A 19,477-nucleotide genomic window follows, 5' to 3' on the forward strand; every position below is an offset into this window, starting at 1 on the left:
CGTGCGAGCAGCAAGCGCGCGTGCGCTAGCTACCGGAGAGAAGCGGGCAGTGCCGGCGCTTTGACGCATGTGCGCGAGCGCTCCAATCCCCGCGGCGCGGCTGTCACGTGAGGCAGGTGGCGTGCGTGCTTCCGGGGCCGCGCGGGGCGGCGCGCAGGGTAGGGCAGGGGTTCAGGGCCGCGTCCGCTGTGGTGAGGCCTGGCCCGTCCGGTCCGACTTCCGCCAGGTACGGCTGAGGGGACTGGAGAGGAAATGATGGCGAGTCGGGACCTCGAGCTGTGAGAACGCGGGGCCGTGGCTGAGCCGACCGCGGGGTCAGCCCGGTGGGGCCTCTCCGGGAGCGCGGCGTTGCGGGGCGCGGTTTCCCCCGAGCTGCGGTGCTGGGAGCGGAACGGGGCGGGCTCCGGGCGCGGCGGGATCGGGCCCCGCTTCGGCTCGGCGCGCGCTTCCTGTACCGAGGAGCGGCCGGAGCCGGAGCAGCGCGGGCCCGGTGGCTGACTGCGGCTGCGGGGACCTGGGCTGCCCCTCGAGCGCCCGGCGGTGCGGGAGGGATGAGTAGCAATGGGGCTGTGCCGAGCCCTTCAGCAGTGATGTGGTGCCGGGCTGTCGGAACTGGGCCTCAGAGTTGGGTTCCTCCTTACGTGCAGCTCTTGGTGTAATGTGCTGCGTTGTAGCCGGTGGGTTTGGTTAACTCGGTTCTTAGCAAGTAACGCTGTTTTTCGATCGGGTGTAAGTGCTGTTGGACTGCCTGTCAGACTGGCGCTTACCTGTGAGTGAATCCTGGGGAGTTCAGAAGCGTGCATTCCTACACTGCTCTGAATGTTTGTGGCGTGAACCTGCAGCTCTCTTGCTTCATCGAGTGGTTTTTATATTTTCTGTTGAGGAAAGGCAGTGAAGGGAAGAGCTGGCTTGCTCTTAGCAGAGGCCTGTACGTTGCCTCCTTATGCTGAGTTGCAGGTGACACGACTTGGATGTCTGTCCTTGTATCTGGGAAATGTTTTCAAGGCTTGCAGTGAGTGTGACTTTGTTCTCAAAGCCAGTGGGGTTATGGAAATACTTAAAAATTACAGGGAGCTTTGCAATAGGAATCTGTGTGCAAGAAAATTATATATGTTTATTCTTCTGGTGTGCTTTGAAATTGAAAACTGCTCTTGGAGGAACCTCTTTAATGCCTGGAATGTGGAATTCAATTTGATCTTTCTCATGAAATGGTGAAGGTGAAATGTAGGAAAGGAACAGCCTAACGCTTTTCAGCTCGCTGGGACTGCAGCAGGGTGCTGTTCCCTGTGTGCGTCGGGGTGGAGCTCAGCAGTGTGCTCATCGCTGCAGGTGTCTCGCAGAATAAACTCTGTATTCATTCTCCTTCAAATGCTATGATCCTCATGTCCTCATCAGGGACTGAATATGATGGGTCTTCGTATTGGGTAGATAGATGTGGCCATACAAATGCTTATCTCTTATTTGTGTTCTTCTGAGAATTCAAAGGTCGAAGAAAACCTTTAATTTAAAAAAAAAAAAAAAAAAAAGCCCCCAAATGCACAACAGGCCTTTTGAAAAAGTAAATTTTATGCGTTCTGTTGTCTTTTTTTCTTTTAAGTATCAGGACATCTTAGAGTGTATGTGTAACTGTAAACCATATCAAACAATGGCAGTTCAGTGGTCTTCTCAACGGTGTTATACTTGTATCCTACACGAACCCAAACCGAGCCAGCTCAGTGTTGGTGAGATCTGAGAACCAGCTCTCCTTCCAGGAAAAGGAAGAGAACACCCATGTTTGACTTCTGGTGCACGCAGTAACACACCTCAGCTAAGTATTTACATGGGTTTAACCTGCGGGTCTGCACTGAGGTCCTTTCATTAGCTGTAGCTGAGGAGAAGTGATTGCAGTGATGTGGTGCCTTGCGGTACTTCTGACCTGCTTGTAGTGCTCTAACTGGCTTAGAAATAGAACAGCATTGCTGATCGCCAAAGTCCAGTGGTTGCGTGAAGAGAGCAGAACCACGTGGCAGTCCTGCAGCCAGGGGTTCTCTGTATTGAAATTTCTGACCTGATCAATCTCCCAGTCTTCTAACTTGATTTCTTTATGTTAAATGGAGAGTAACAGCGAGCAAATCTGCTGTTCTGAGAAACTATGTGTTGGCTGTGAGGAGTGCTAGGACCAGTCAGAAATCAATTGTTTCTCTCCTACATGACTAGTAAATACTTGCATTATTAGTGTTATACTTTCAAGTTTAACATTTACATGTTTCATTTACAGCTGATTTGAAAAGACTTGGGTGCAGTAAAAAGAAAAGCCACTGCTACCACAGCAGCCTTAGGAAGACTATTCTAAACTCTGCTTTAGCTTGAATGAGCAGAGCTTTTTTTCTTGCTTTGCAGGCACTGATATTATGATTTAAAATCATTCATTAGCCATCGTGGAAGTCTGCACTTCTCTAACTTTCCTGAAACTGAAGATTACTTTTCCTCCCAGATTTCTTATTTTTTCTAATTGACAAGTGATAGTGCTTTTGTTCTTGAGACTTTAAGTCAAAACATCTGAAACAACTTGTTAATCTGCATCTCGAGAAGGATGCAGAAGTGAAGTAGCCTGAACTCATGTTTTTCTGATGTAGGACTTGGAGCTTGCCCTTGAAGTTGTTTGCAATTATACTGCACGGTAATTAATGAATGATGGTTTTCAAATCTACCTTTATGAGAAGCTGCTGATGTGGGAAGTGTGTTCTAAACGTATCTTAGTTTATTGCAGCACAAATAACTTATAAACCCCACACTTGTCCTGTATGCTGATAGGAATTGTTTCTGCACTGAAACGTGGTGCATCTGAAATTGACAGCTATTACTTGGTGTTCAGCATTCACCATGTGTGGTGATAAAGCTGTTAGGGCAGAACTTGGCCTTGAAGCCGTGGGGGAACAGCAGCGTGAATGCTGTGCGGGAAAGCTCAGAAGCAGCGCCTTACTGCCGCCCGAGCGCTGATGGAATTGGTGGTTGTCTTTCCTTCTGCTCTCAGAGTTCTTCCTTTTCTCTGTCTGCCCTTAAGAGTGAAGTAACCAGCTGAGAGTTTCTTTCAGGTTTATTCTGTTTTTAGGGAGCTGTGTCTTTGCTCCAGGGAGTTTGTTCCATAATGACTGTAACCACCACTTTCTCTTCATTTGACCATGTGGGATGTCTTGTGTCACTTCTTGTGCTTCATCTCAGTGTCCCAAAACAAATGTAACAGAGTGTATGTACAAATTCATCGTTCCTGCTGATCAAAATAGGACTTCATCCCCAAGCAAATACTTTAAATTCATTATTGCAAACACTCATCAGGTTAGTACGCAGGAAGAACTTCATACCAAAGGTGTCGACATCTTAATGAGAGAGGACATATTTTGTGAGGAAGGTGGTATGATTCAAGCAGCAAGAAAGTGTTCCAGACAGCGCGTTAGTCAAAATGGACAAATAGAAAGAGGGGGAGCTGGGAGGACGCTTACTGGGGACACCTCAGAGACTGTACAGGCACCTATTGCCCGCAGCTGAGCTGGGCGGGGGCTGAACAACTCATAGGAGGGAAGGCTGCTGCTAAGGGCAATTAGGTTGCTACCTTCTGGAAGTGTTATACTTATTTCCTGGGTGTGGGAGGAAGGGAAACGTCAGTGAAATAAAGCATTAACGACAAATTCAAGCTTGATTGTTTCTGGTAATACAGTTTTAATAACCAAAAACTTCTACATTTTTATATTAAGCAGTTTGTTTAGTATAGCCTTAAGCATTGCAGGTCTTTCGAGAATGGGTCTGTGATTATTGTCAGATCAGGAGAAGAGAAATTGACATTTTCTGTAATAGCTGATTCTACTGAACAGTAAGCATAACTTGTGTCTTTTTATCCATGTAAGAATAAGTCTCTCTAGCTTAATTAGCAGTGTGATTGTATTCCAACTTTGTACTTACTGGGTTTTATCTTAATTGCTTCTTTGCATTTAAAAATAGGATTCAATTTCCTGTTTTGATTAGTACTGATTTTCCTATCATTGATAAGTTTACCTGTCAATTTTCAGAGTCAACACAGCCAAGATTTTCAACTGGATTGGATTTGTATGTTAGCAGAATGTTTTATTATGTTCCGTTGTTGGGGATTGCTTGTGGCTGGTGATGGGTGAGCCTGAAAACCCACAGCTTGACTTGCACATCTCATGGTGAGTGCTCTTCTTTTTTTTAAAGTGTTTTTAGTGTGTTTTTTGTTTAAGAACCAAGTTGTGTTTTAGATCTGACCATCTCGTTTGTGTTTTTTCCCCCAGAATATACCTTTTTTCAGTATCTCTCATGTAATCTAGAGAGTTGTCCAGTTGTTTTTTTAACAATGTGGAACGAATTGGTGTAATCCCAAATGAAAGATCAGGTTACTCTGAGCGTTGATTATAACTTAAAGATTGATTTTGCTTGAGCGGAGTGTTGAATTAGATGATTCCAAGAGATCTCTTCCAAACTAAATTATTATGACAGTTTTGTTATTATAAGCAGTGAATCGTTATAAGCAGTTTTGCATTTGGGAAAAAAAAAAAGTGGGGGTGGAGCTGGAGGGGACAACCCGTTAACTGTTCCCTGTCTTTTCCACACAATATCTCAACTTGGTGGTAAGTGATAGGATGCATTGTAAGTACTGGAATTACAATAATGTTGAACTGTATCTTTTTATGTTCCGGTAGCTGCTCTTTAGCCTGCTGTCCAGAAGACAAGAGGTTCTGGCTGATCAGGAGTAACTATTAGCAGTTCAAGTTGGCTGGAGGATGGAAGGTGTTGAGTTTAAGGAAGAATGGCAAGATGAAGATTTTCCAAGGTTTTAGGCTTTTTGTAAATAAAAATCAAATACATAACATCCAAGATAATCTATCTCTATTTTTCCTGATAAACTAATACTCAATCTTGCAGTGATTTCCACTAACGTAGTGGTCTTGAGAGGGTTTTGTGCCTTGTTTCTTTGTGGTCTGGAAAGGGATAGCTTGGTGTTAATTTGTAAGTAATCCAGGAATGCCCATGTTGAAATTTCTGGTGTTACCAAAATGAGAGTGGAAGTTCAGCTTTGTTGTCTTCACGTGATAAGTTTTTGCAAAAGTTTGCTTATTATCACCAATGATTGAGGGCCTGAATACTTCAATAAGCAGTGTTTCTGAGCGAAACTTCGAGCATTTAGAGTACTATGATGCTCAGAACTACAAGGAAGTCAAAAAAGCTGACTTCAGAGGTATTCGGTAATAAAACGAGCGCTGCTTCTGTGATTTAATATTAAACTTCATCCAGCAAGAATATAGTAAGTTTTCTTAAAGATGATACCAGTAGCAACCAGTATTTTGGCATTTCATAATTTGAATGCTTTAAGGGAAGTTTCTGCTGCTTTGTTGCTTGCTTTACTGCCAGCTTGAATTTAGATTGCATGTGTATTTAGATCAGTACTAACCCACAGTGTGTTTTTAGCAGAAACTATTACTAAGAACTATTTTGTGTATCAGGCCCCTCCCAGAGGATGATCCCGTTGACTCAGATATACTGGCTGCAGCTGGAACAGAAGGTGAAACTGGTAAGAATATTTCAATGCAGTCAGGCTGATCGTTTCCTACATAAATGGCTGTTCTAAAGCTCTATTTTGCGATGGGTTTTTTGTTGTTTTTGAGGCTTGAGAGATCAGCATTCTAAATGACATATTCATATGTGAACAGAGGTATTTGGGTAATAATAAACAAAAACGAATGATTACACTCATTTAATGACTGATCTTAAGATCCTTGTTCATTATTTGACTTCTGTGCATCAGTTAGGGCCTGCCTTAGTCTAGCTCCAAATTCCAGGCCTTTGTGGTCTTTTAAGACTATTGGCAGTCCAAAAGATCAAAGGGGAAACAATCTCAGTGTGCTTAAACTATTTTGGATCTTGTCTGTCTGCTTTATCTTGGGCAATTCCAGTGCTGGATCAGTATCTTTATTTTATTTGCTGCTTTCAGCTGCTGTCTAAATCAGACAAATGTTTGCATTGTGTAAAAGCACTGTGTCTTTGCCTAATGTTTTCCTTAATCTTCTGCCCATAGTGTTGTCTTTTGGCCCTTTTTTTGTTTCTGTGCCTCATGTATTACTTCTTTCAAAGATGGCTATGATGTTACTGATTCCTGACAAGAACAAGGGTTAGAATACAAATGCATTGCACTGTATGCAATACTAGTGGAGGTGGCACTTCTTTTTTCTTCTGTCAGTAGTATGGTGGTCTACCTCTTGTAATATTTTAAGGACTTGAACTTTAGTCTCCAAGCTCTGTTCTTTTTACCATGTGTATTTTAATTCCTGATCTAAAGATGCGTTGTTTAAGTGGTGGGCCTTAACGTAAAGTGTACTCCGAGGAAGTGCTGTTCTGTCTTGTTACTGTGCTCATCTAAAGTCATTTGAGCTTTGAAAACAAATTTGCTTTTTTAAATGCAGCAGTTAATGGAACCAAAGCAAGGAAGAAACTTACAGCTCCAGATATTAGCTTAACTTTAGATCGCAGCGAGGAATCTGTTTTGTCTGACTTGGATGAGAGCGGAGACATTGATTTGGATGACATAGATACTCCTTCTGAGAATAGCAATGAGTTTGAATGGGAAGGTAAGTGTTTTGTAGCTCTTGTCTGATGCCATAGGATATTTTCTTATATGCAGGTCAGAAGTTCAACAGGTGGGAAAGAACTGTAACTCAAAATTTCTTTTCTGATGAGAGTGATTAGATAGAAATAGAGACAATCTTTTTTAAAAAAGCACATCAAACCTTGACTGACTAGTAAACAACAAACAAATAGCTGTAACTCCAAATAAACCAAAGTGAATGTCAATGAATGCTTTGTAGACTCAGTTGTGGCAAATCCTTCTCCATTGCAGTATGGTTTTAAGAACCAAACTGGTACAAACATATGCTTTCCATTCTGCATGGAGGTAAGCAACATGTGGGGCTGTAGGTTGTAGATTAGTTTATCAGGAGTTTGTGAATTGCAAGCCTTTGTATTTAAAGAGATCTGAATGAAGTTTTTAAAAATGAGTAATACCTTATCTCATATACTACTGTAGTGAAACTGAGAAAAGGTCAGAACCTTTTAGAGTTTGCAAACTTTCTGTATTGACTGGCAATAGTAGAAAAATCTCTCTTTTCTGTCAATTTGAAACATCTTTGAAGTTGAGTTACCTATAGCCACACTAGATGTGTTACAGTGATCCTTAAGAAATGAGTAGATCGTTAATTATATCTTTACGGGCAAAATCTGTTGAATCTAATAAATTTTGTTTGATGTAACAAAGTTCTGTGTAGGAGTTAAAAGCACAAGTTTCAAACTTGCAGTTTAATTATGATTTAGGGCCCTTTTAATGTAAGCTAAGAACCATTGCTTTAGTCAAACAGTTGGAGTTTAACTTCCATAAACATCACAACTTAAGAATGTCTCTGAAATAATAGGTAAACATGTAACCTTGGCTATTACTTGTTTTACGCTGCAAATTAAAAAAAAAAAAAAATCCTGAGAACAGGAAGTTCTTTTCATTGTTACATATGAAAAAAATCTGGTATTCATTCCAAGATAGCTTATAAATGGAAGAAAAACATTCTTTAAAGCAAGCGTTTTTAATACCTAAGATGTTGCAGGTCAAGCTTTCCTAACAGAGGCTGTGGGCTTACCTGTATAAAATAATCCATTTGAGAACTCTGGAGATGAAGAGTTGGTATTTAGGGTTAGCTTTGCAGTGCTGCTAAGGAAATGTTCCAGATATTTGTGCCTTGTTTTTCAAAAGTGGCTGAACAGGGTTTCTGTCTTTTCTTCCTTTAATGCTGCTGCCTTCATTTTCCTGGAAGGATAGTTTCAGTTAACAGCTTTGTCTTGGGAACAGACAACTAACTTGCAGTAGGTTTTTCTCGCTTTGGGTAAGGTCTATGCAACGAAGTCAAGAATCATTATTTAATTGGAGCAAATTCTTTGACAGATTGCTGTCAGCATAAATTTCATATAGTGATTGCGCGCACACACAAATTAGATTTAATTTCTAATAGAATGCCTGCATGTCTGCTTGCAAGATAGTGTTAATGTTTTAAATTATGCTTCCGTGTAAATCTGTGATCAAGTAACCTGTATGATTATCACAGAGTTAACCACTTTGTCTATTTTGGTGAATTTCATGAAGGTTAGTTACTGAATGCTTCCAGTTTAATAGGCTTCTTACATAATCTGAATTTTGCATGCACTTTCAAATATAAAACTGCAGTTCATGGAAAATAAAGCTAACGGTATTTTGATAAAAGTTTGATGTCGACGAGATTGTATTTTGTAATTACTGAAGGAACTGATATTCTTCAGCCAAACATATTGACTGACTTAAAATAACTGGATAGCAAAATGGTTAACCTGTGTTGTAACTGGCGGTCCCTGAATGCAGTATTCATAATGGATATTGGACATGTTTTAACTTTGGCAGATGATCTTCCAAAGCCAAAAACTACTGATGTAATTAGAAAAGGATCGCTTACTGAATATACAGCGGCAGAGGAGAAGGAGGATGGTCGACGTTGGCGTATGTTTAGGATTGGAGAACAGGACCATAGGGTGGACATGAAGGCAATCGAACCGTATAAAAAAGTTATCAGTCATGGTGGTAAGAATTAGTGATACGCTGAGGGGAACTGTTGAAGCTACTACTAGAAGCTGAGTTGCGGTGGTACAGAGAACTTTGAATGGAAAGACTCGGTGATGATGTATTTTGTTGCAGTGTTAAGCATATGTTAGTTTGATACTTCTTGCATATTAAACTAAAGTTCTAAATGAGTTCAGCTACTAATGTGAGTATTCATAATGTGCTTATGTGTTCTACAGTCCTAATATTATCATCTAATGTTTTTGATGTTAAGGGTGTTGAAAGCTCTAGCTTTGGGATTACGAAGGCAGGAATCAATTTACTGACTCTAGGTAACAGTCTGTGAAGTTAAGGTAGGAAGATAAATTGGCCATCAAAAACATTAAACATACTGAGATGTGAAGTACAGGTACAGCACTTTAATTGCATCTGTTTCAATTATTTCCTTAAAAGTAGATGAACTTATTAAAAAAATCATCTTAGTTTTTTTAATTATAAGCAGAATCTTTTTGGAAACAGGCTGACTCCTGTTCTTACCGCTGCCATGCAAGTGGTTCTAGAGAATGTTCATCAGGCTGGTGATAGGTGGCTTATAGTGTGTGTGTATATCCATTCATATACAATTGGTGTTTGTAAAGATCTTTAAGGGAAATAGTGGAAATTCTTACTGCACGTGCATGGCTTTTCTTTGAGTAAAAGTGGTCAAGATATAATCCCTGTGTTCACTCCTGCTGCCTTTTTCTTTGTAGGTTATTATGGTGATGGGTTAAATGCCATTGTTGTGTTTGCGGTTTGTTTTATGCCTGAAAGCAGCCAGCCTAACTATAGATACCTAATGGACAATCTATTTAAGTAAGTCACCATCTGCCTCTGGATAATTATCTTGGTTTCATGTTGTAAAACTTATTAGTGTCTTTTTTATGAAGCTTTTTCTTTTAGATGAGGGAGAAGTAAAAATAATAAAGCAACTATGTCTAATTTGAGGGGGGGAAAAAAGTGATTAGATGCTGACAACAGTGTTGAGCAACTTCTCTTTTTTTGATATTTGGGCAGTACTAGAAACTACTTCAATGTCCACAGATCTTCACTTGAAAGTTTTCTTTCCCTGTGTTTGCAGGTATGTAATTGGCACTTTAGAGCTACTAGTAGCAGAGAATTATATGATAGTTTACCTGAATGGTGCGACAACACGGAGAAAAATGCCTAGCATAGGCTGGCTTAGGAAGTGTTACCAGCAAATTGACAGAAGGTAAGAAGTTCTATAGTGTTTTCTCACAGCATTTGTATTTAATACTATTTAATGTGGAATCTGTTAATCATTAAGATGTAATTGTTAAGCAGATTGTTTGTTGTATTGAAAATCTTTTCTGACATCTAATCAGTGTAGAATAATGGTATAGGGTATGTGGTGGTTTTTTATTTTTTAAGTGAAATCGTAGTGTTAGAACAATGGATACCATCAGGGTGTAGTATTTTGTTAAACATTCATATGTTCATATAATAAGGTGGGTCCCTTGACAATTTCACTACAAATGTGTAAAAAAGACTCAAAATTCTGTTGTTAAAATGATGCTAGCCTTTTAAATCTCATTACTGTCTGCCAGAAGAAAACACTAGGAAAAATACGTAGTTTTTCAAGTAATGGGATATCAGAATGCTAGATTTAAGTAACAAAGTTGTAATTGCAGAAATGTGTGTTTTGTATATTTTCTAAAAAAGCCTTTGTCATGCTACCTTTTTGTTCTAATTATTACATTCAATGTTTGAATCCTTCAGGCTAAGGAAGAATCTGAAGTCGTTAATCATAGTTCATCCTTCTTGGTTCATCAGAACACTTCTGGCCATCACAAAACCTTTTATTAGGTAATAATATGGAAACTGTTTTTCTTTTTAGAAGTTTAAATCTCAAACTGTTTAAATATTGACCTAATGAAAAACTTTTTAACTTGTAACTGTACCCTGCTTTAATTCTTCCACAGCTCAAAATTCAGCCAGAAAATTAGGTATGTCTTTACCCTGGCAGAACTAGCTGAACTCATCCCCATGGAATACGTTGGCATCCCAGAATGCATAAAACAGTACGTCTTATAATTCAAATGTGTTCTATATTGACCATGTTTAGGAAAGCAGTATATAATATATTCAGTGGTTGGTTTGAATGTAGTACTTGCTATCTAATAAAACTGCTATCTCTAGGAGGAATTGATGAACTACAGTTTTAATATCCAATAGAATGGATGGAATGCTAATGTACGAGGACTTTCCTGTATAGTGTCTTACCTAATTAGCAATTTATGGTGTGTCTAGTCTTCTGTAGATTGAGCCTCGTTGCAGTTGTTCTACCCACTGTATTCTAAATGGGCTTGAGTAAGAAATTCTGTGAATTTATATTGAACTTATTTATGGTATCTTCACTGTTCGTGCTAAACTGCACTACAAATTAAGGAGTGAAATATCACTTGGGTAGCGATTTCATTTGAAGAAAGAGCTGTAGTGGAAAAGTGCTTGAATCCCTACCCATATTACTTCTAAATCTGTGTTGGCAGAGAGAGGAAGGCAGTGTCAATGTCCTTGATTTTCTTTTTTCCTACTACTCTTCCTTCCTTTCAGATCTTTGTCATACAATATCCATTTAATGTCTGCATAACTCTGCTCTCAAGTGTGATAATGACACTTGAACGGAATTTGTGGATGCAGTAATAAAGAGAAATTGTAAACTTCTGTCTTGAAAGAGATGGAAATATTAATAATTCTCAGTAGATTAATTGGAAGGTATACCATACAGAATCCATGGAGTATGTGCTATAGTAGGTGATCACAAATGTGATGGCTAATGGAGAACTCTATAAGGAAAGATGGTGTAGGGCAGAGCATCACATCCAAGTTGGATAAACTGACCGCTGATTACTGAAGTAAACATCCAGCTGGCTTTAGCTGTGAAATTTAACTTTTTACAGCATAGAGCAAATGCAGTTTTTTGTTGAGGGCAAAAGACATGACAAAGTTGGAGCAGCCTTGTGCTACTTGAAGAATTTTCTTATGGGATTTTTTGAAGGATATGTTAGGGAAATCCAAGTTGTTATTCCAAGTCTTGCAAAACTACTTTCTGTACTAATGAACTTGTAAGTCATAGAATTGCTTGGGTTGGAAGGAACATTAAAGCCCTTCCAGTTCCAACCCCCTGCCGTGGGCTGGTCAGCACACACCATATCAGGCTGCCCAGGGCCCCATCCAGCTTGGCCGCCAGGGATGGAGCATCCACAGCTTCTCTGGGCAGCCTGTTTCAGTCTTCTTAGGTCAGCCAAGCTCATCCTTTATGGTAGTTAATTCTCAGACTTCTGTGTTTGATATGTGGCTTTAAACTATTAAGAATATAGACTTCAAACTTTAGCGATGGATTAATACTGTACAGGAAGTTGTTCTGGGTTAATATGCCACAGTAATTAAATTTTAATACTAATTGATGATGTTGAGGGTGCAAAGCTTCTTTTTTTGCTTTTTTCATTTGAAAACTTGTTATGTTTCCACAAACTATATTGAGACTAATACCAGTTTGTAGCTTCTATTGAATTTGGCCTTTGTACATTTACTGAAATCAAACTTTTCCCCACCAAGGTATGAAGAAGAAAAGTTTAGAAAGAAACAAACCAGGTATATTCACTTTTTGATGAGGGTTGCATCTAGATAAGACCATTTGCACTGCAACTAACTCCCAGATGATTGGCCTGTGTAAAGGAATAAGCATTTGTAAATATAAACAAGCACTAGTGACCTAATTCTTACGCATGGAAGTAACATCTGAAAACTCACATATTTGTAAATATTTTCTAGTATTGAATGTGATTCTGAGTTTTAAGGGGGTGTGTGGATTCTTAAGCACATCTTCAAGAGGCAAAAGCATGCTTCTGTATGAATTGATTAAATTGTTTCACTGTTCCTAACAAGTGATGTCTGAAGAACTGTTTTTAGGTGCTAAGCTGCAGTACACAGCAGAGGCACAACTGTGGAGGAAGTTCTAATCTTGCATTTTGTTTCTTATTAACTACCTTCTTTAGTTATTAACTTGCACAGATGCAATGTAATGTTTTTAGTGCTGTTTGTATTTGCAGTGCATATATTCCTTGGTAACAATCATTGGGTTTTCACTTTGTAAACTTCCAGTCTTTTGCTAACCATTCAAGCTATCCTAGCCGCTGTGATAATTTTTTTACTTGCTTTTACTTTTTTCTGTGTAACAAATGTACTAGAATGTTTTGCCGTTAACTTCACCTTATTTGGCTACTCTTCTGTGTGCGTAACTATTGAGGGAAGCTTATTGTCTAGCTTGGATAACGAACAAAGGAACACTGAAATGAAAACAAAAAAAGAATTCTCTCTGAAAACTTGCATGTGAAGCTACTTCACTAGGAATTACTCCAATTAAGAGAATCTTGTAGTGTTGTAACCTTAAGTTCTAAGGAAGCCAAACTTAAGAAACCTGTTCAGTATGTATTGAACAACAATTTTACCTGCTTTTTTCCAGCATGCATAATTTGACTCAACTGCACTGCAAGGTCCATTGTATTTAGACTATAAACCTGAGACATTCAAGCAGTAACGTGTAAACTTGAAAATCTGGAGCAAAAGTAGCACTCTTCAGTGTCCCTGTCAACGTCAACACTTACACTACCATTACTTTTATTAAAGTAGTATGTTTTGAAGTAAAGCTGAAGTAGACAGGAAAGATCACAGGCACTAAGTGGTTGTGAGATATTAATCATGTTGAAAGCAGCTGCAGGCATTATTGTAACACAGGAAAGGAGATGTGTTGATGTTTGGTTACTAAGTTTGTTGAGGATGGCAGTAGGAATTCTTTGGCTGTGTGTGTTTGAGTCATTTTGGAAGCCGGAGTATGATACACTTACATGGATTTATATTGCCAGCTATAGGACAGTGCATAGCCAACTTGCATTAGCTTACTGTATTTTCTTGTGCTTCCTATAATTAGTTTTACAAGTCATGTCAAAATATGCCTTCCTAAGTTACTGCAATGAGGACAGAGATGAGTTGCAGCAGCAAACTGCGCAGACAAACAGTTCCTTAACTAGGAATATTGTTTCTAAACACAACCGCTCCAGATTTACTGAATCCATATGTATTACGTACAGTTCTTAGAACTGCAGAAAATAGAACATCTGCCTCCTGTTTTTATGGGTTCATGGCCTAGAAGAGCTGTCATTGTTTTGATCGTTTTTAAGAAACTGGCTGGCTATCGTTGGAGAGACTGAACAGATAGGTTAGTCAGATCAGTTGTTAGAAGACAAACTTATCCTGAGCCTCTGTTGCTTTGGAACTATGACTGGTACTAAAATTAATTGATCTCCATTATTTTCCGGAAGATAGAGTTAAGACTGTAGTTCTTGCTGTAAAGATGAAAAGTACATTTCGTTCAGGACTGTGAGCCATGCCCTGGTTTCTGCAAAGCATCACTTTGTTCAGTGGTCGCAAGGTAGATACAAAAACCCTTCAGAAACAAATTTTTCCTGGCTAGTCAAAGGAGACTTATAATTTAACAGAAGGTACTGCAGTTAAGGAGCCACTGAACACATTAAGTTTATGCTGTTTCGATCTTGGCTTAATTACTATAAAATTGAAGATAATTCTGTGCTGATATTGCAGTGTATGAATTCATAAAGTAGTAGCACCTGATACTATTGTTAACTGAGAATTTGTATTCCCGCTTGTATTTATTAGTAAGAGTACAGAACCTGCTCTTTCTCCTTGCTGTGCAGTCAAATTTTGCGCTTTTCAAATGCTAGACTTATTTTAATGGCTTCTTAACAATTTTGATCAATTTCTGGGGGAAAGTAAGAAAATAGACTTTTAAAACATCTTATTGTGACTGCATTTAATAAAAATCTTAGCTATTCAATATTTACATGCTAAAACTTGTTCCGTGCAAGAGCTTTCCCCTTTTTCCTGTTAAGATTAATAGTTTTGTTTAGTAGGTAAGCTTACAAACTAAATTTGTTTTTAAGATAGTTTTAACATCACTGTTTTCTTTACTGAGCAGAGTTGACCAAGAGCTGAATGGAAAACAAGAGCAAAAAAGTGAACAGTAAGTTGGGAGTCCAAACAAGACTGAAGAATATACAGATGGATTTATGCTATTTTCTCCATTTATGATGCATTCATGTGTGTATATATTACATACCTTGTTGGAAGAGGTGCTTAACTGTAGACTAGCACACAATGGACTCTTTGCTGCTGTATTGGTTAGTCGTGATCTGAGTAGCGACCTTTGTGTAATCTTTTTATACAGCTAAATGTCAAAGAACTCCATGTTTAGAGGATGTTCTTAGAATTGTTTATCTAAATGATGCATGTTCTTCAGTAAAATATTTATATATCTAAATGCTAAAGGAAAGATAATATATATTTTTATGACTTCGAGCAATACATTGTGTACCTGCTGAAGGAATTCATTTGCAGGTAGGCAAGGCCATAAACTAATTGTTATTGTATAAAGTGCATGATCTGTTTTTGCTGTAAATGGTCAAGTGCATTTCTTGGTTGTCATAGAAACCTTAATTTGTTTGGATATTAACGATCACATAACGTAGTCTATTATATGTGTGGAGATGCTTATTTCTGTTCACATCTAATACAAGCAGTACTCATTTACCTCACTAGAGCGAGCTTGAGCTTTGTCTTTTAGTCCACTTCTCAGAACACAGATCTGGAATTCGCTGAACTGCAGTTTGTTGGCCAAAGGGTTTAATCCTAAGCTGCAATGGAAACTGAACAGTGTGAATGACTGATGAGATATCAGACCTGTATAAATTTAAGCTGGAAATTTTAGATTCTGCTTCAGTAAATCAAGGCTAGTTCAGCTACCAGGATGAAATGAGTTTGTTCTAATTTTTTCGTGAATGAATATCAATTACCACCAATAGAAATTCTGGTTATTTTCAGTAGAGCTTTGGGAGTAGCGTGGATATCTTAGCCATAATGTCACTTGTTTGCAGACAGTGGGGGAGTCTTACTATAACTGTGTCATCCTTGTAGATGAGCATCCATTCCTAAAGCTCTTGGCTTGGCACCTGATAGTAGCGTGAACTTAACCAAAAAACAATGTAAACGGTTTCCACCTCACCCCATAACAGTAGTAAAGTCTTTATAAAAAGTGTTCTTGGATTCATAGCTAGTGTTAAAGGTTTACCAGGGCAACAATTAGTCACTGATTGATAGGCTGTAAGAGTTTGTGAAGTGTCCTGAGCATTGCTATTTCTGTGTAAGGACAGATGCGTGCAAATGAATCCATTCAGGAGCTGAGCAACTTAATGTTTTAGCAGATATTCAATCTTCAGGTTTTTTGGTATGCTCACAATTTTGTCTTAAAAAATGTCTATTTTATTTAGTTATACAGTTCTCTTGAACTTTAAAAAATGCATTCAACTAGATTAATACCTGGCAGGGATTAGTAGCAGTCAAGATAGTTCCATAGTCAAGATTTAGTAATGACCACTTCAGGTAGCATCTCTAATGATACACGTAACAGAATGAAAACAGATATTCATGTCAGATAAGGACAGACTGCCCAAATCTCTGAATTGTCTGCAATTCAGAGACTTTCATCTCATGGTCTAGGTACTTAGGCTAGCTTCTGTATCATGGTTTCAGAGAGATTAATATGTAGGATGTTCTCTTTCAGGAGGTAATGTTGATTTCAAGTTGCCTTGAATCTATTGCATCATGTTTGGATCTTGCTTTGAAAGCAGAACGCAAATGTGATCACTTCATTTTAAGGCTTTTTTCCTATTTCAATTTTGATGTTGACCTAGATTAAAGTTAGTAAATCGGACATTTTTACAACTTGTTTAATTCTAATGCTTCCACAATGCAGCACATATGAACATGCAAACCTGGAAACCGTACTGATCTTTACTGATTCTGTGTGGGTCCTAGGGTAGATGCTAAGCATTCCAATCCAATCATCTTGTTTCAAATTCTTCCTAGCTCAAAAAAATATTCTTCTCAGCAAACTCATGTTCATAATGGAATGATTGGACTTCACTGAGTATCTGTCCTGTTCCTTCCTGTGTATATAGTGTCCTGTAGAATAGACAGTCCTCTGTATAGGGTGAATTCTCAAATGATGAGATTATTGGTTTTGTTTTTCCTGGTGGCTGAGTGGTTCTGCAGTTCATGTTGCAGTAGTACTATTTCTTTTGGAAATACCTAAAAGTTTATTTCTTTAGTATTAGTTTTTGTGAATGAATACACTGTAAAACAGTTGTTCTGTCCCCCCCACAGCATGAGAATCTTTTGTACTAAAGGATGATTCTCCTCTGACCTTTTCCACCTCATCATTTAATGATGAGGGGATGTTTACAAAAAGCAGAGGTCCCAAAGTTATCTTGAGCTCCAATTAACTTGTCAGCCATGTATTTTTAAATATATAGAATAATTTAATATATTTTAATATTTAAAAACATAAGAGTTAGAATGTCATACTTCAATAAAGTTATTTCATTCTGAATTGCTTTGTGAAAAGTAACAGTATTACAGGGGCTTCACCTTAGGCACTTCTTCCTAGAGGTAAAATTTGTGTTGCTAGAATATGATTTGAGCTCTGTTAATGTAAATTGGAGTCACTAATTCACCTTCAATTTGGAGGTTTCATGAGTTTGTGTGTGTGTGTGTGTGTGTGTGTGTGTGTGTATATTTGTGCTAATGAGTAACTTGTTATTACTGTGTGACACTGAAATGGAGTTGTTTGAGATGGTGGTCTCTGTATGTGTGGATATGAGGTTTTATAAAATGAATTACACAACAGGAGAAATATTCAGAAGTGACAAAGGTATTTTGGAGAACGTGTCGTTTAAAAACTGATGTGGGTAGACTCTGGATGGTATAAATACTCTTGATGGTTTTATGTAGTATGGTAAAGCAGTGTTCTACTGGAAAGTAACAGAGAGGGATGCACAGAAATTTAGTGCTGAATCATACAGAAATCTTTTGAAGTTTTGGAATTTTAAAATGCACATTCTCGATTCAGTTTAGAATTTTCAGTTCTATAAAGCTTAGAGCTGGTTAGAGTAATTTGTAACCTTCTTTGTAACTTTATGTAGCTTAGCATATTTCTTCTTCATTTCCAAAGAACAAGTGAAGAAGAGTACTTACTGCTGTTACGAACTGTGCATTGAAATCAGTAGTTGTATTCCAAATTGCACACAACTAGTCTACAGCTGGGTTAACGTGTTTTGGCAAGTTTATTGCTTCACACACTTTAATGCTCTAATGGCAGATTAGAATGTTTCGAAAGTAAATTTGTGTCAGACTTCAAAGTTAGATGAAACGTTGGTGGTAATGGGATCGTACGAAATGACCTCACAGTGCATCAAAAGGAGGAGAGGGCATCCAGCCTCACCAGTGTCTTATACTGGAAAATCTAGTAACTGGGAGGAAGAAAATAATGGAACTAAATCATGAATAGATCGTTTCTAAACTAAATCTGTCACGAGCAGTAAGATTCTTGGTGAAAGGTGTGTTTCAGTGTCAGACTTTATTTGTGTATCTTGCAGATTTATACTGTATTTATTATGTAGAAAGATGGCTTAAGTGCATCTCTTACGCAGGCTGTTGTTGCTGAAGGTGATGCTCATTCTCGAGTCATTCTAGTCTCCCTCAGATGCCTCATGTGAGGAAGGAGGGGGAAGGGATAATAGCTTGTGTGCTTTCTGTAACCACAGAAGTCTTAGAAGGATTGGTGAAAATATGTATTCAGTCCTTGTGGATGCAGGTCATTCTCGAGAGGATTTTATTTTTCATTCTGGTTGTTAAGTGTGCTTTAATGATTCTTCTCAAGGATATCTGATTTGAGTCAGAATAGCACTTTGATATATAAGGAATATTTAAATACATTTTGAAAGATGCATTTTGCAGCTTTCCTAGCATGAGAATTTTAAGTTGAGCTACACTTTCTTCTGTCACTTCTTGTTCTCTATATTGAGGTAACAGGAAGGAGGGTAGTTGAGAAGTAAAGAGCGCAGTTCTGTTACAGTGTTTTCGTCATTCCATTCAAGCATGACTAAAACGAACTAAAAAGCTTTAATTTTGTTAAACTATTTCAGATCACTTTTGTGATTCAGACTGTCCAGATAATTTGTTTTAACCATCTTGATTTTTTTTTTTGTAATTAAATGATCTGAAGAACAACTGGCTTTCTCAAATCAAAAAAAAAAAAAAAGGGAAGTCTTTACCTTACCATGGTCCTTCCTCTGGCTTACTCAGGGCTGGCTATTACTTGTGACACAGAGTTCCAAGTTGACAGTTAAAATTTGTTCACGGAAGATAAATGCTTGATTTCCCAGTGGCTCTGTAGTTCTGCATTGCTTCTTACTCAGCACCTGAACAAAGCCTGCTTAGGAGAGTGGAAAAGGCCCTTCAGAGGGCTGAAACATCTACAAATGCAACCATCAGTCTGTACAATGTGGCAAACCTGCAGTTTTTAACTAAATGGAGCTGTAGCAGTCATGCCAAACCATGGTTTATAAATCATGATATAACCAGCTTAAATAACTGACTACGAGTAGTCATTGCAGAGATGATTGTATTTTCTTTTGTCCCTTTTGTATCAAGCTGTGTAAGTACAAGGCTCTTCACCTACCTCTTATATTATTATGTCTTTTCTGTTTACTTTCCAAGATGTCATAGAGTAATGTGATAAACATGTCTGAATGTGCCAGCTGTGCACACTTATTGGAAACTTTCTAATTAGGAAAAAGCAAATGCTAAATGCAATAAATATTTTTGAAAGAGGTCTGAATGTTTTCTTTTACTACTTAGGAACTGTATTCTTGTTCTATCCCCTCCTCG

At 38.3% G+C, this 19,477-nt stretch overlaps 1 protein-coding gene across 4 annotated transcripts; it reads left to right on the plus strand.

Moving 5' to 3' along the window:
- Positions 86 to 19,421, plus strand: BNIP2 (BCL2 interacting protein 2). 4 transcript variants are annotated; one of them, XM_021407617.1, is made up of 12 exons: positions 86 to 226; positions 4,044 to 4,181; positions 4,692 to 4,822; positions 5,493 to 5,560; positions 6,450 to 6,614; positions 8,462 to 8,638; positions 9,367 to 9,469; positions 9,735 to 9,866; positions 10,394 to 10,480; positions 10,597 to 10,695; positions 12,233 to 12,268; positions 14,670 to 19,421. In XM_021407617.1, the coding sequence occupies exons 3-12, from the start codon at positions 4,773 to 4,775 to the stop codon at positions 14,716 to 14,718; spliced, it is 966 nt and encodes a 321-aa protein (XP_021263292.1). In that variant the 5' UTR covers positions 86 to 226; positions 4,044 to 4,181; positions 4,692 to 4,772; the 3' UTR covers positions 14,719 to 19,421. The 4 variants fall into 4 exon arrangements, with proteins under 4 accessions (XP_021263292.1, XP_021263295.1, XP_021263294.1 ...); XM_021407618.1 differs by lacking the exon at positions 86 to 226 and adding an exon at positions 248 to 314; XM_021407619.1 differs by lacking the exon at positions 12,233 to 12,268 and having other exon boundaries at positions 87 to 226.

This window comes from Numida meleagris, chromosome 9 (genome assembly GCF_002078875.1).
Source record: "Numida meleagris isolate 19003 breed g44 Domestic line chromosome 9, NumMel1.0, whole genome shotgun sequence".
NCBI lineage: Eukaryota > Metazoa > Chordata > Aves > Galliformes > Numididae > Numida > Numida meleagris.

Bases quoted from the DNA above. Each gene is read 5' to 3' on its own strand.
- BNIP2 (XM_021407617.1), top strand. From the start codon at position 4,773: ATGGAAGGTGTTGAGTTTAAGGAAGAATGGCAAGATGAAGATTTTCCA. The intron at 4,823-5,492 runs GTTTTAGGCTTT...TTTGTGTATCAG, and splicing joins CAAGATGAAGATTTTCCAAG to GCCCCTCCCAGAGGATGATC. The intron at 9,867-10,393 runs GTAAGAAGTTCT...TGAATCCTTCAG, and splicing joins TACCAGCAAATTGACAGAAG to GCTAAGGAAGAATCTGAAGT.